This window comes from Sinocyclocheilus anshuiensis, unplaced genomic scaffold (assembly GCF_001515605.1).
Source record: "Sinocyclocheilus anshuiensis isolate Anshui unplaced genomic scaffold, SAMN03320099.WGS_v1.1 scaffold54, whole genome shotgun sequence".
Lineage (NCBI taxonomy): Eukaryota > Metazoa > Chordata > Actinopteri > Cypriniformes > Cyprinidae > Sinocyclocheilus > Sinocyclocheilus anshuiensis.
In genome coordinates this window covers 1,480,570-1,495,379 of record NW_015547654.1, presented here as the reverse complement: position 1 = coordinate 1,495,379, position 14,810 = coordinate 1,480,570, and the positions used below count along the sequence as shown (strand labels likewise).

The 14,810-nt window shown below is 36.7% G+C and overlaps 1 protein-coding gene across 2 annotated transcripts in view; it reads left to right on the top strand.

Moving 5' to 3' along the window:
• The first annotated feature begins 220 nt into the window (after positions 1–220).
• Positions 221–14,810, top strand: part of pip4p2 (phosphatidylinositol-4,5-bisphosphate 4-phosphatase 2) — a 33,110-nt gene continuing 18,520 nt past the window's right edge. For both annotated transcript variants that reach the window (XM_016504374.1, XM_016504373.1), the window contains exons 1-3: positions 221–492; positions 9,284–9,432; positions 13,293–13,399. In XM_016504374.1, coding sequence (XP_016359860.1) covers positions 387–492; positions 9,284–9,432; positions 13,293–13,399 — 362 coding nt within the window. In that variant the 5' untranslated portion in view covers positions 221–386. The remainder of the gene's footprint in view (positions 493–9,283; positions 9,433–13,292; positions 13,400–14,810) is intronic.

Below are 14,810 nucleotides of genomic sequence, written 5' to 3'. Positions count from 1 at the left end.
CTGACATTTTGACAGGGAAAGCTGTGCGCAAACAGAAACGCACACGCACACATATATACAAATATTCATTTATTTAAAAAAAAATCTCCCCAGAAAAAAGGGCACTTTCTCTTGGGGAAGAAAAAGGGCAGGTGCTCAAGCCCCCTTTGATGTCTATGTGTGCACATGCCTGCGGGAAAGACTATCAGGCAACAGCTGCAGAAGGGAGGGAGATCCCATCCACTCCAGCAGTGATTTCTCATCCTCCCGCTTACGTGTTTGACTCCGCCTCTCCACTGACCTGCCTGGAGCTCAGAGTCTCAGTGCCCCTCTCCAGAGCAGCGAACAGAGCCCACCACCATTCGCCGCTGCTGCTGTTTGTTTTTCCGTGCTGACCTGCTGATATAATGGCCTCCGATGGTATGGATGAACGATCCCCGCTGTTGTCAGCACCGAACTCGGGGAATGTCACGCCCACTGCTCCGCCGTACCTGCAGGACCTGAGCCCGAGAGGTAAATGTGCATTGTGACTGACGGAGGAGTGCTGAATCATTTAGGGCGTATAGTAGTGAGCGGGGATCTGTAGCAGCCTACAGCCCGTTTAATATGATACATTGTTTGCAGACGACAAGGAATAACAGCTCAGATGGTCGTGCCAGAAGAACGGGCCTCAATCTGCCTGATAGTGCCATTGCAGCCTCATGTGATGGGTGCAAAATGTTGCATTCTTGGACAATTTTAAGCTAGTTAGTAGCTAAACAATCTGATTTATCGGTTATTAAACGACGGTCGACTAACACCGGTTCAGCCGGCTGCAGATTTGTATGGATATTTCGAGGTCGCTGCATTTAAGATGAGGCAGTTGACATTTCGCTTGCTAGAGATGTTTTGCTTACATTCATAGACCTCTATAAGTGCCAGTTCCTATCATATAGGCCCAGACCACATTATATAGATTCTATAAACATATTAAACATTATAAGTCATAAAACACTTATTTATTCCTACATAAGACATACTGCTTGTAGTAAACAACAAAGAGGAGACACAAGATGTCAATTCACTTTGTAGCCTAAATACAAACGTTTTTGGTTTGCACATAGGCTGTGTGAAGAGTGTGCAGTTTTTTGTTTTTGAAGGTATGTTTTATATAAGTCCTTAGTTTGCTACTTGGTGACACTATATTTTAGTGTCAATGTTACATACTTAGGCCTACTATGGAAACAACAGTACATTATGCATAATTACACGCAGCTAATCGTAAGTGTATGTTGTTAATTAATGTTACTCAGTACTTATTTGTGTAATTACACGGTAATGACGACACCTTAAAATAAAAAGTAACCATAATGCTTTTTCTCAGGGATTATTAGCAGAGCCACCACAGACATGAGGCAGGTCCTCCACACAGCGTAGTGGTCAATCAATATGGGATTTTCAATGACTGATTTCCAGACTTTTACTTTCGTTTCCTCTAATCATGAATAATTGGTTGTGTATTTGATTGCCAGGCTGTAATGAGACATCAAATCCAAGTGAGGATGCCAAAAATTGGACAGTTCCACCTTTTGCAAGTATGAATAAGTAGCAAAGCCCATTTGATGGTATATAATTTGACATACTATTATATTTTATATACTATACATTTCTTTACATGTTTAATAGTAAAACCAGTTTTGTGATGTGAACTGAAGAAATGAGGACCCTGTTTAAGGACACATTCATGGTAAAAGTGGGCATCAGATTTCCACATGGACCCACTAAACAGACATAGAAAATGAATAGAGTTTTTTATTGGAAGATACTGAGAAGAAAAGAGGCAATATAATACTGACATATAACCTATGTGATATAAGCTAATACTATTTAATTATAGTGATTCTGGGATGTAAACACGCTTTTATTAACTTCTAATACATATTTGAAATTCATTGAAATATTTGAAAACAAAGGAATGACTTGTAATCCCAAATTGACCAAATGTCTCTCTACTAAACAGTCTGTCAACCCATATTTGCTCTTTTGTAAATCTACCCATATTGCACTTCCTGATTAGCCGAAAAAGATTTAAATTTTTACTGTAATGATCCGCTTACACTTCATCTCATTATTCATAATGGCTTTATTACCATGAAGTACCATGATCAGGTGATGTGGACAGCATAAACTGTGTGTGCTAAACTATGTACTCTAGCATTATTATCTGGCCTAGTATTTCAAACCCCTGGATTACAGTTTCTTTGGCTTTTTTTTTTGACCACGAGCGTTCACCCACTGAGTCTTTGAGAGGGATTAGCCTGTCCTGTTGGGGGAGGAACTGCTGAGCTGGACTGGAGTCTGTGCACAACATTGCTGAGACTGAAGTTTATTCTGCAGTTGCATTTGGAAGCCAAAGCTACATTTATTGGAAATACCTGTGTGCAGCAAACCTTATAAGAGTAGAACTGCGAAAGTTAGTCTGCAAGGTCTTTAACCATGCTCTGTGCTGTTAGACTGAGTAGAACAAAGGATAAGAAAGCTTTGACCTTGTCTGCATGACATTCACTGAATGGGTTTTATTTTAGTGTTATGTGATCAGTCCTCCGAGGTGAAAACCAGACCGAATATTGCTCTCTCCTCTGGTAATGTCATGTAATTTCTGCAAGCATCTCACAAGATAAACAAATATTAGTTGACTGAAACTCTTGGAGGTCTAGGGATGGGCAGGAGGACTGGATCAACTTTGCCTTAGGCCTGGGCAAGTAATCAAATTTTGTTGTCAATTACAATTTTGGCTTGCAAAGATTATTGAGATTTGCAGTTTTGCAGTGATGTACTCGTTTGGTCTTGTTTTATAAATCAAGCGCACACCTTTCTTTCACAGCAGTGCACATGATCCTGAATATCCATTTTTCAAACTGTACATTGTAGTGTGGTGATACAGAATAGTGCTTACATCCAGCCAAAAGTGTAATTTCAGTGTAAAATAATGCAGTTTTGCACATTATTAATACAGCTGCAGATTATAGATTAAGGGGAAAAACTAGAACACGTTTACTGACTTATGTACACTCTCATATTCACTATTGTCAATGCATGCTAATCTCTGCTACACATGGGGTGCACAACCTCTCCGTTATTTTAAACATGATAGTAAGACGGACAGAGAGGGAGTTGCAACAACAGCTGTCTGCAGGACCCAGGGTTGGGAAAAGGCCTCTCATCTTACAAACAGTGCAGGATGGTGTCAGAGAAATGAGACCTGTGCTTTCCATCTGCCATATTAAAGGGGTCATATGATGCGATTTCAAGTTTTCCTCGCGACTCTGTTCCCCTTTCGGGCTCTGTCTTTACATTTATTTTGAAAGATGAAGCTCGCGATTATGGTAAGGGGCGTTACATTTCCGACGAGTGCTTGCGGTGTTCGGCCAATCACAATGCACTGGGTCAGCTGGCCAATCAGAGCAGACTGCGCTTGTCGGAAGGAGGGACTTTGTTGAAAACGAAGCGTTTGAGAGAGGCGGGGCATAGAGGACCTACAATAATGTACAGTATTTGAAAAATAATGTGTTTTTTGAACATTAAAGCATGTCAACATATTCTGTTACACCAAATAAACCAAATAATGATCTTTAAAAAAGCATCATATGACCCCTTTAATATATATAATATCTGCTATATTAGTGTGTGAGGCATAAGGATATCTGCTTATGAACTGTCAGCATGAACCCCTACTACAATGTACACAACTACCAAGAACGTGAGACAGCAGCAACTTCAGACTAATTTTTTTACTCTACTGAAAACAATACAGAGAAGTGATTTTTGTTCCTTAAAGGTGGGGTAAGTGATTGTTCAAAAACGCTTTAGAAAACTGATTCGGGCCAACTAGCAAAACAAACTTGTAGCCAATCAGCAGTAAGGGGCGTGTCTACTCATGATGTGGAGGAGAGAGCGTTCAGTGCACAGGAAGGACATTAGCCGAGCGGAGCGACAAAGATAGAGATAAAAAACTTTTGTTGCTGTAAATTGCTGCGGAACAAAAGAAGGCTTAAGGCAAGAAGTAGGACCCGTGTAAATATCGGATCAGCTTTCCAGCGCTGGAGAGAACTCAAGGAGCGGAAGGCCTGTGATCAGACGCCGAGGTTGCTTTGTTTCTTCTCAATAGGTGAGTAACACCGTGTCTGCGGTTAAATAAATTTTTAATTTGTGTCAATACGTCATGAATAGAACGCAGCAGCAGTTTTCTGTCGGGAATTTGTCATGTCACACCGTGCCGCATCCAGTGTAGACCATAGATATATCTATGGTGTAGACAGCATCACTGATTATAATGAGTTCTATAGTATTTTGTCACGCCGCGCCACTCGCGTCCGGTGTAGACACGGTGTAACATTGGTTTTGCTTTGTTTCACAGAACTAATCGTTGCCTGGGTTGCGTATGTATGTGTGGGGCGGAGCTATCAAAATAGGGGCGAGACCCTTTTGGGGTAGGGGCGTGTTTGTTTTTGGTGATTTCAAATGTCAACATTGGCTACCAGAAATCTCTTACCCCACCTTTAAAGGCTAATAATGTTTTCAACACTGCGTCTCACAACATTGAATTGTTTGTTTGATCATCCTGACACAGCAACATTAAACCAATGGCGTGAGTTTGGAAAGGACTGTTTATTCAATTATTTTTTATGTTTAGTTTGGTGCTGCTAGTGGTGCAGAAATTATTCACCTTTAAAAAAAGCAAAGTTGCACAGTACTTGTTCATGACACAGCTGTTTTTGTGTGATGGGGACATAGGTTCAAGCAGGTTCAGTTTACGCCACACTCTTAAAAATAAAGGTGCTTCACGATGCCATAGAAGAACCTTTTTGCCTAAATGGTTCCATAAAGAACCTTTAACATCTGAAGAACTTTTTGTGTTTTGTGTTTGAATAGTTGTATATAAATTTATTGGTTGTTAATAAATTTGTAAGTTGTTTAAATTCTTTTAAGTTGGATATATATTTTTTTATGTGTATTTTATTTTTGTATTACCCTGTGGTCTTTTTCCCCCACATAATAAACCCATAAAAAAAAAATATATATATTTTTTTATTTTATTTTATTTTATTTTAATATGTGCCTCCTGATCATCAGGGATTTATTTTGTGATAATGACCGGCTGACTGTACATTCTCGTTTTTGGTTTAGATGTACTCGGCTGCTTTTGTGCCATTAACCAGGTTGTGTTTGTGTAATAGAGTGACAGCTAGAACATACAGTACTGGCTATGAGAGAAAAGGAGAAAGACCGAGAGAGAAAGAGAGAGATCTATGTCCACAGCCCCCACACCGAAAGGGAGATTAGGCCATAATCATGTCACTCAACACAAATCCTCCATTTTGTGCTGCACGTAGGGCTCATAAGACTTTTGCTCTGCTCCTATATTAAAGGCTACTTCCTCTGTTTCTCTCTCCTCTCAGATCTCACCAATATCTTCGAGTCGTTTTTGCCACAGTTGCTGGCCTACCCGAACCCCATCGACCCTCTGAACGGGGACGCCGCAGCCATGTACCTACACCGGCCAGAGGACTACAAACAGAAAATCAAAGGTGATTTGAAGAACCTCCATCTGGCCTCTGGGTTTATATCTGTCACCATGTTTCACGTCACAGTTTTACGACGTCTTCCGCTCTAAAAAAAAAAATGTGTGTTAAGGGTATGTTTGGAATAGTATACTAGCAGCATACTTTTTGCAGTATGTGTACTGTGCACAGTATGCAAATGTTCTATACATGTAAATGATCTATGTTATTTGCTGAAAGCTGCTCTGCTTGACCCCAGCCTGACCTTCCAATCCAACGAAAAGTATAAAGTAAATGTTATATCAGTCATGACATTTAAATTCTGTTTCTGCCAAAATGTAAGACTTTTAATATTAAAAAATCCAAATAACAGTGTATGTATTTCATAGTATTTTTAACCCTTTAACTGTCACCCCCCATTTTTTAAAATAGGCATGCAGGTGCACTATCCAAACTTAAATTGTTGTAATTTATGAACACTTTGGAATACAGACATAAGGTTGGTCTCTTTTTAAAGAAGAAAATCAGCAAATTATCGCAAAAGTGGAATTTTATCAAAAAATTTAAGTATCAAAAAGTTATAGTAGTTTAAATTTACTGTGAAGAAAATGCACTATATTAATTTTATTTTATTTTATATATAATAAATATTTTACATATCAGGTTTTACTCTAAAATTGGTATAAAATTATAGCCTTATGTCTAAATAAGTTATGTTCCAAATTTGAAGTTGATATGAAAAAAATTGAGGTTCCTGTGAGATTTTATTTAGGGCATTATACCACAAACAGCCACCGGGTGCCATCCAAACTCCATTGAATTTTTTTTAATGCATTTTTCTGTCACAAATGTCTAGATTTCTCTGTCAATATTACTTCTATCTCAAAATATGGAATCCTGAGACTCAGACCTTTCCAATTATATGTTTTTTGTCAAGATTATAAAAGGTTTTGATTTTAAAAGACCGTAATTCATTTTGTAATATGACACTTGACACTGCCCACTAAGGGGGAGGAGACCGCCAAAAGATTTTAAAGTACCATTTCCATGGTAACGCAATGTCTGATTTCGAAATGGTTTTCACAGGATCTTGGGCTTCTAAGCTTTCAAATGATATATGATTTATGATGATTACTAAAAGATTTGATAGAGAAAAAATACAACAAAAGAAAGAGCGCCAAACGTCCCACAGGTGGGACGGTGACAGTTAAGGGGTGAGAACCTTTGACTGAATGGTTCTTTGTGGAACCAAAAATGGTTCTTCTATGGCATTGCTGTGAAGAACATTTTAAGCACCTTTATTTTTTAGGAGTGCATGTTCTTTCCTTGTCTTTTCTGCAGAAAGCCCATTAAACAACATGGAAACAAAGAAACAAACCTCCTAAACGAGAAAGAGCAGTAGCGTAAGCTGTCAGTCAGAGAATGGCTGGAGAGCAATTTCATGGCAACATTAAAATGATACTACAGGAATATAAGTGAAGGGAGAAGAAATACAAACTCATCATAGGACTGACAGCTGAAGTTCTTGATGTCATCAGCAAAGGCTTGCAGGTAGAACAGGCCCATAGGTTTAAATTACTCCTACCATACTAGTTTAATAGGATGCTTTGCTGTTAAAATGAGAAAATGAAAACAATACACTCCTTTAGCCTTAGGGTGTTTTTGAATCATTGAATCACACTATACATCATTTATGATACACTACCATTCAAAAGTTTGAGGTCAGTAAGATTTTTTGTTTTGAAAGAAATGAATACATTTATTCAGCAAAGATGCATTACATTGATTACATTACAATGTAACAAAGTGACATTTAAGACATTTATAATGTTATGGAAGATTTCTTTTTTTAAATAAATGCTGTTCTTTTGAACTTTCTGTTCATCAAAGAGTCCTGGAAACAAAATGTATCATGGTTTTCAGAAAATATTAAGTAGCACAACTGTTTTCAACTATGATAATAATAATAAATGTTTCTTGAGCAGCAAATCAGCATATTTTAATGATTTCTGAAGGATCATGTGACACTGAAGACAAAATTCAGCTTTGCATCACAGGAATAAATAACATTTCAAAATTGAAATGTAAAATTATTGTATATTATAATAAAATTTCATAATATTACTGTTTTACTGCATTTTTGATCAAACAATTGCAGCCTAAGACATATCTTTCAAAAACATTTCAAAATCCTAGCAACAATTTACACATTTTCAATTTTGTACTCGGTTACTTTAATTTTAATGATATTTGAAATGGGATCATATTATATAACATTTGGAGTAAAATGCAAAAAATAAGAACTTGTATCAAGTTTTTTTTGTGCAACCTAGTTTTCCATTATTATATATATTTTAGAGCTTGTTCTCTCAGTATTAGTATCAAAACAATTTGACTTTATTAATCCTCAAGGGACTTTTTTCTTTATTAGGACAATATTTGAACGTTTTACATATGATAAAATATCTCCGTTCTCAGATCAGGTATGTGTGTTTGGTGTCTTGCAGCAGCACATAGAGAGATGGGTGATCCCTGACAGCTGAGGGAGGTCATGGGGCCAGAGCTGCTGTCAGTTGTTTTTGCTGTGGTGTCACATGTTCAATATGGCTGCAATATGACTGTGTCGTTGGCCAGCGTGACCTCGGAATAAGTGACAGACAGCAGGAGGAACATGTCTTAATTTCACTGAGAATAAGCAGTGGCTGAGCTCTGAACTCTTTCAGTGATATTGAAAACAAGCGGAGACTGAGTGCAGGGTTTGGCTGATGGCCCAGCTACTGTACAATGGATGTGAGGGAGTAATTGAAAGTGTGAATAGGATGCACTTATTGCTAAACACAATGAATCTGCATTTTTGGGTCCGTTGAATGGGACTCAAAGCGAGACACATTTATAATAGAAATATGACATATATTAGTGGATTCTAGCTCTAAAGACAAGAAGGACGGTCTAGACGCAGTTGTAGTGTTTGATTAATTTCTGAGGTTTTATTATTCAACAAAATAATTATCATTGCTTATTACACGGCTCTCTAGAATACTTCATTCTGTTGGTCAATCAAAGTAAAATATGTTGTATAATGACTGCTAAATTGCTGACCTTTATGTCAGGAAAACAAATTAGTGCATAACTGTGCTATAGTTTCATGTCTATTATTGTTCTGTGGTCTCTTTCTGCTCACGTAATGAAATAATTTGAATTAAAATCAATAATTCAAGCCCTTTATTTATATATTTGATAAATAGCCTTGTAATAATGTGGAATAATACATGGAGTAATGGAACTGAGCTGGTCATTATGGCAAAATAAACCTCTTTTAAGGGTGATGCAAAACCTGATCACCCTGTCTGGGTTTATTTTGCAATATTGACCGGCTGATTGTACATTATTAACTTACCCAAACTGGTAATACAGTATGTAATTGTTGCTGTATCTTGCACTACTCAACTTAGCTTATAAAAATCTGTAACAAACAATACACTCTTTTATTGGTATCTATAGTTCCATGAAGAACTTTTAACATCCATGGAATCTTTCCATTGCACAGAAGGTTCTTTATAGTGGAAAGGGGTTCTTCACACTAAGACAAACTGGTTCTTTTGAGAACTGCTCACTGAAAGGTTCTTTGGAGAACCAAAAATGGTTCTATTATGGCATCACTGCTAAAACACCTTTTGAAACCTTTAATTTTAAGCGTGTAGTATCATTAATATAGTAGTCATGCAACACTGACAGACTGCATGCTGGTTTCTGTCCCTCTGCAGCTGAATTACCTCCGCCCTACACTGCCATCGCCAGTCCAGATGCAGGGGGAGTTCCTGTCATTAACTGTCGAGTGTGCCAGTCTCTTATAACTCTGGATGGCAAGCTCCATCAGCACGTGGTGAAGTGCACCGTCTGCAATGAGGCCACGGTAAGAGACCCCCAACTGTGGCTTCAGCTTAGTCATGCACAGCTTTAGTCCTTCATCTGGCTCCTTCCTTTTTTTAGGGGTGGGCAGTATGATTAAAGGGATAGTTCACCCAAAAATGTAAATTCTGTCATTATTTACTCACCCTCATGTCGTTCTAAACCCGTAAGACCTTCGTTCATCTTCGGAACACAAATTAAGATATTTTTGATGCATTCTGACAGCTCTCTGACCCTCCCATAGACAGCAAGGGTACTACCACGATCAAGGTCCAGAAACGTAGCAAGGAGATCGGTCAAATAATCCATGTGACATCAGGGGTTCAACCGTAATTTTACGAAGCTACCAGAATACTTTTTGAGCGCAATTAATTAATTAATGACAAAAAATTTTGGGTGACAAATTTTTGGGTGAACTATCCCTTTAAAAGCCTGTAAGTTAATGCATACTTTTATGGTAAAATTTTATGGTATTGTAGTATATACCAAAAATTCAATGACGAATAATATTAAAGAACCATGTGGTAAGGCCTACATTTCACTAATCCAGTGAATTAAATACTTTAATGGAATATACACTATATCCTTCAAAGGTTTGGGGTCAGTAAGATTTCTTTTTGAAAGAAATGAATACTTCTGTTTAGCAAGGAGGCATTAAATTGATCAAAAATTATAGTAAAGACTTGCAGTACTAAAAATATTTCTATTTTCAAAGAAAAGCTTTTCTTTTGAACTTTCTATTCGTCAAAGAATCCTGGAAAAAAATGTATTGTGGTGTCCACAAAAATATTAAGCAGCACAACAATAATGTTTTAACATAAATAATAATAAGAAATGTTTCTTGAGAAGCAAATCAGCATGTTTTATTTATAATTAGTTTATTTATTTATTTTATTTATAATTATTTTTGAAGGATCTTGTGACACTAAAGTCTGTAGTAGAAGTAATGATGCAGCTAAATCAGCTTTACCATCACAGGAATAAATTACATTTTACAATATATTCAGATAGAAAACAGTTGTATTAAACTGTAATAATATTTCACAATAATTCTATTTTTGATGTATTTTATAAAATAAATGCAGCCTTGGTGAACATATAAGACTTCTTTCAAGAATATTACAAATCTTATTGACCTCAAACTTTTGAATAGGATTGTAACTAATTTAATTTCAAAATCACACAAGGTCCCCAGATAATACTAATCCTGTGCGAATAGGGTTATAGGCTGACAACCATAAACAGCTCAAATTTGCTCTCTTCTGTCTCTTTAGTCTCTTTTGACATTTCCCCTCTGCTGAGCTTGATGTCTTTGCTGCGTTGATATTCAGATTCAAAAACGTTAGAGTCACAAAAGTATTTGCAGCTGTTAAGAACACAAGTTTTGAATCTGGGCGTGAATGCAGACTAGACACAAGCTTTAGTGGAGGTGAAGTTTATCAGTGAATAATGGATCAGTTTAGTCCACAATATAGTCCTCACTGCCTCATAGAGCCTACAAGTAATTGTGTTTGGGATGAAGGATCCACGTACATACCCATAAGTGTTGTGTGCTCAAGCGGGTTGAATTTCAGTGTAATTGAATTGTCTGCATGAGAAACACTTCACATGAACAGTGGATGCTTAATCTGAACTGCAGAGTCACCTGATTCACATAACAGCAAAAATCATGATGTTTTGTTTCCCATTTTGTTTGATTTTAAAGGGCTTCACACAGCTCTATTTTAGATTGCGTCGAGTGTGCCAGTCTCTTATAACTCTGGATGGCAAGCTCCATCAGCACGTGGTGAAGTGCACCGTCTGCAATGAGGCCACGGTAAGAGACCCCCAACTGTGGCTTCAGCTTAGTCATGCACAGCTTTAGTCCTTCATCTGGCTCCTTCCTTTTTTTAGGGGTGGGCAGTATGATTAAAGGGATAGTTCACCCAAAAATGTAAATTCTGTCATTATTTACTCACCCTCATGTCGTTCTAAACCCGTAAGACCTTCGTTCATCTTCGGAACACAAATTAAGATATTTTTGATGCATTCTGACAGCTCTCTGACCCTCCCATAGACAGCAAGGGTACTACCACGATCAAGGTCCAGAAACGTAGCAAGGAGATCGGTCAAATAATCCATGTGACATCAGGGGTTCAACCGTAATTTTACGAAGCTACCAGAATACTTTTTGAGCGCAATTAATTAATTAATGACAAAAAATTTTGGGTGACAAATTTTTGGGTGAACTATCCCTTTAAAAGCCTGTAAGTTAATGCATACTTTTATGGTAAAATTTTATGGTATTGTAGTATATACCAAAAATTCAATGACGAATAATATTAAAGAACCATGTGGTAAGGCCTACATTTCACTAATCCAGTGAATTAAATACTTTAATGGAATATACACTATATCCTTCAAAGGTTTGGGGTCAGTAAGATTTCTTTTTGAAAGAAATGAATACTTCTGTTTAGCAAGGAGGCATTAAATTGATCAAAAATTATAGTAAAGACTTGCAGTACTAAAAATATTTCTATTTTCAAAGAAAAGCTTTTCTTTTGAACTTTCTATTCGTCAAAGAATCCTGGAAAAAAATGTATTGTGGTGTCCACAAAAATATTAAGCAGCACAACAATAATGTTTTAACATAAATAATAATAAGAAATGTTTCTTGAGAAGCAAATCAGCATGTTTTATTTATAATTAGTTTATTTATTTATTTTATTTATAATTATTTTTGAAGGATCTTGTGACACTAAAGTCTGTAGTAGAAGTAATGATGCTGTAAATTCAGCTTTACCATCACAGGAATAAATTACATTTTACAATATATTCAGATAGAAAACAGTTGTATTAAACTGTAATAATATTTCACAATAATTCTATTTTTGATGTATTTTATAAAATAAATGCAGCCTTGGTGAACATATAAGACTTCTTTCAAGAATATTACAAATCTTATTGACCTCAAACTTTTGAATAGGATTGTAACTAATTTAATTTCAAAATCACACAAGGTCCCCAGATAATACTAATCCTGTGCGAATAGGGTTATAGGCTGACAACCATAAACAGCTCAAATTTGCTCTCTTCTGTCTCTTTAGTCTCTTTTGACATTTCCCCTCTGCTGAGCTTGATGTCTTTGCTGCGTTGATATTCAGATTCAAAAACGTTAGAGTCACAAAAGTATTTGCAGCTGTTAAGAACACAAGTTTTGAATCTGGGCGTGAATGCAGACTAGACACAAGCTTTAGTGGAGGTGAAGTTTATCAGTGAATAATGGATCAGTTTAGTCCACAATATAGTCCTCACTGCCTCATAGAGCCTACAAGTAATTGTGTTTGGGATGAAGGATCCACGTACATACCCATAAGTGTTGTGTGCTCAAGCGGGTTGAATTTCAGTGTAATTGAATTGTCTGCATGAGAAACACTTCACATGAACAGTGGATGCTTAATCTGAACTGCAGAGTCACCTGATTCACATAACAGCAAAAATCATGATGTTTTGTTTCCCATTTTGTTTGATTTTAAAGGGCTTCACACAGCTCTATTTTAGATTGGTTTAGTGTATATACAGTACAGTATGTGTTGCATTACACTGAACCTTCAGCTCGATTCAGATTTCATAAATTCCTATGCAGACCTGACCTCAATAAGATGTATTAAAAGGTTGCTCTGTCTAGATTCATTAAGGTTGCCAGACTAGTCTAGTCCCTATAATAATAGAATTATTACATAAAGAGTTGTTGGTTTCTTGCAGAAGAATGCTTAAGCAAGAGCAGTTAAGCAAATTCAGAATCATAAGGAAGATTTATTATATTAAGGCATGCATATTATTACATGGTCCCGTCTGAAACATGATTTGTCTGTTTTTTAACAGCCTATAAAAAATCCACCAACAGGAAAGAAGTATGTTAGATGTCCTTGCAACTGCCTGCTAATCTGTAAAGACACGTCTAGGAGGATAGGATGCCCTCGGCCCAACTGGTAAGTGTTAAAGATACACTTCAGAGGGTCATTTAGTCAGCATGTGTTATGGGATCTGCAACAGTATTACTGCGGATGTGCATTACCATAAACGCTCAAACATGCAGTCCTGTTTTGAGTTTGCACTTAGCACTGTCAAAACATTTCATATGCTTTTACAAAGCAGTCTGAACATCTATAGAATTATTGTAGTGAAAGAACAGCTGTGAGAATTATGTGAAATCACTGTAAAAAGCCTGACATATGAAATAATAGTCAGAAAAAAAAATCTAATTTCTGAAGTGAAAAAGCTGATTGAGCCTTTACCTAAAATATAAAAAAAGTAAAAGTTTGCATATGTGTCACTGATGCTTTTATGGCTCATATAGTATAATACAGTGCATGTGAATGGTGTCAGTAAGATGTGTTTTTTAAAGAAATGAAAAATTTAGCAAAGATGCTGCTCATGCTTGAGGAAGAAAAAAAATGTAGTTTCTCTCAGTTTTATTCTATTAGGCCCAAACTGAGCAAAAATATGCAATTTGTTCCAGTTGCTTATTCTTATATGGCTAAAAAGTAAGATGAAATTCTGATAGTTTGTAATGTAAATCAGTGAGATTTTTATAACGGTATAATAGACTGCTTACATAAAATGCATGTAAATGTCAGTTGTCACACTTTATACAACAGTTCGTTCTGGTTCTCAAATCTGATTGGTTGAGAACCGTGAGATATTGTACAGGTATCGCTACAGGAACGCCCTTTCACAATTTTGTATCACTGTTCTAGCAGGGTCTGTGTTTTTTTTTTATTATTCACTGAGCTAATCGTAGAGTACGTTAGTTAATATAAGAAGAAACGTCTAGCTGATTAATCGCATCCAAAATAACAGTTTTTGTTTACATAATATATGTGTGTGTACTGTATTTATTATGTGTGTGTGTGTGTGTATATATATATATATATATATATATATATATATAAAACAGTTCGTTCTGGTTCTCAAATCTGATTGGTTGAGAACCGTGAGATATTGTACAGGTATCGCTACAGGAACGCCCTTTCACAATTTTGTATCACTGTTCTAGCCGGGTCTGTGTTTTTTTTTTATTATTCACTGAGCTAATCGTAGAGTACGTTAGTTAATATAAGAAGAAACGTCTAGCTTCGCGGTCTCTCTCTCTCTCATTTGGATGCACGTCTTGCCGCATTGTTTCTCTCTTATAACCTCATTATTTCTCACTAATAACCTAACTGAAGCAGCACATGCCCTTGATACGAATTCTAAAAGTGACGCATGTTTAACTGTCAACTTGAGCTTTGAATCCGTGGCGGAAGGAAGTAGGTCCGCGCAAAAGAGGGTTTTATTAGGCACTCCGTTGTTTCTTGTTTAATTACACACATGTTCCGTCGAACTGTTGTATAAACGCAA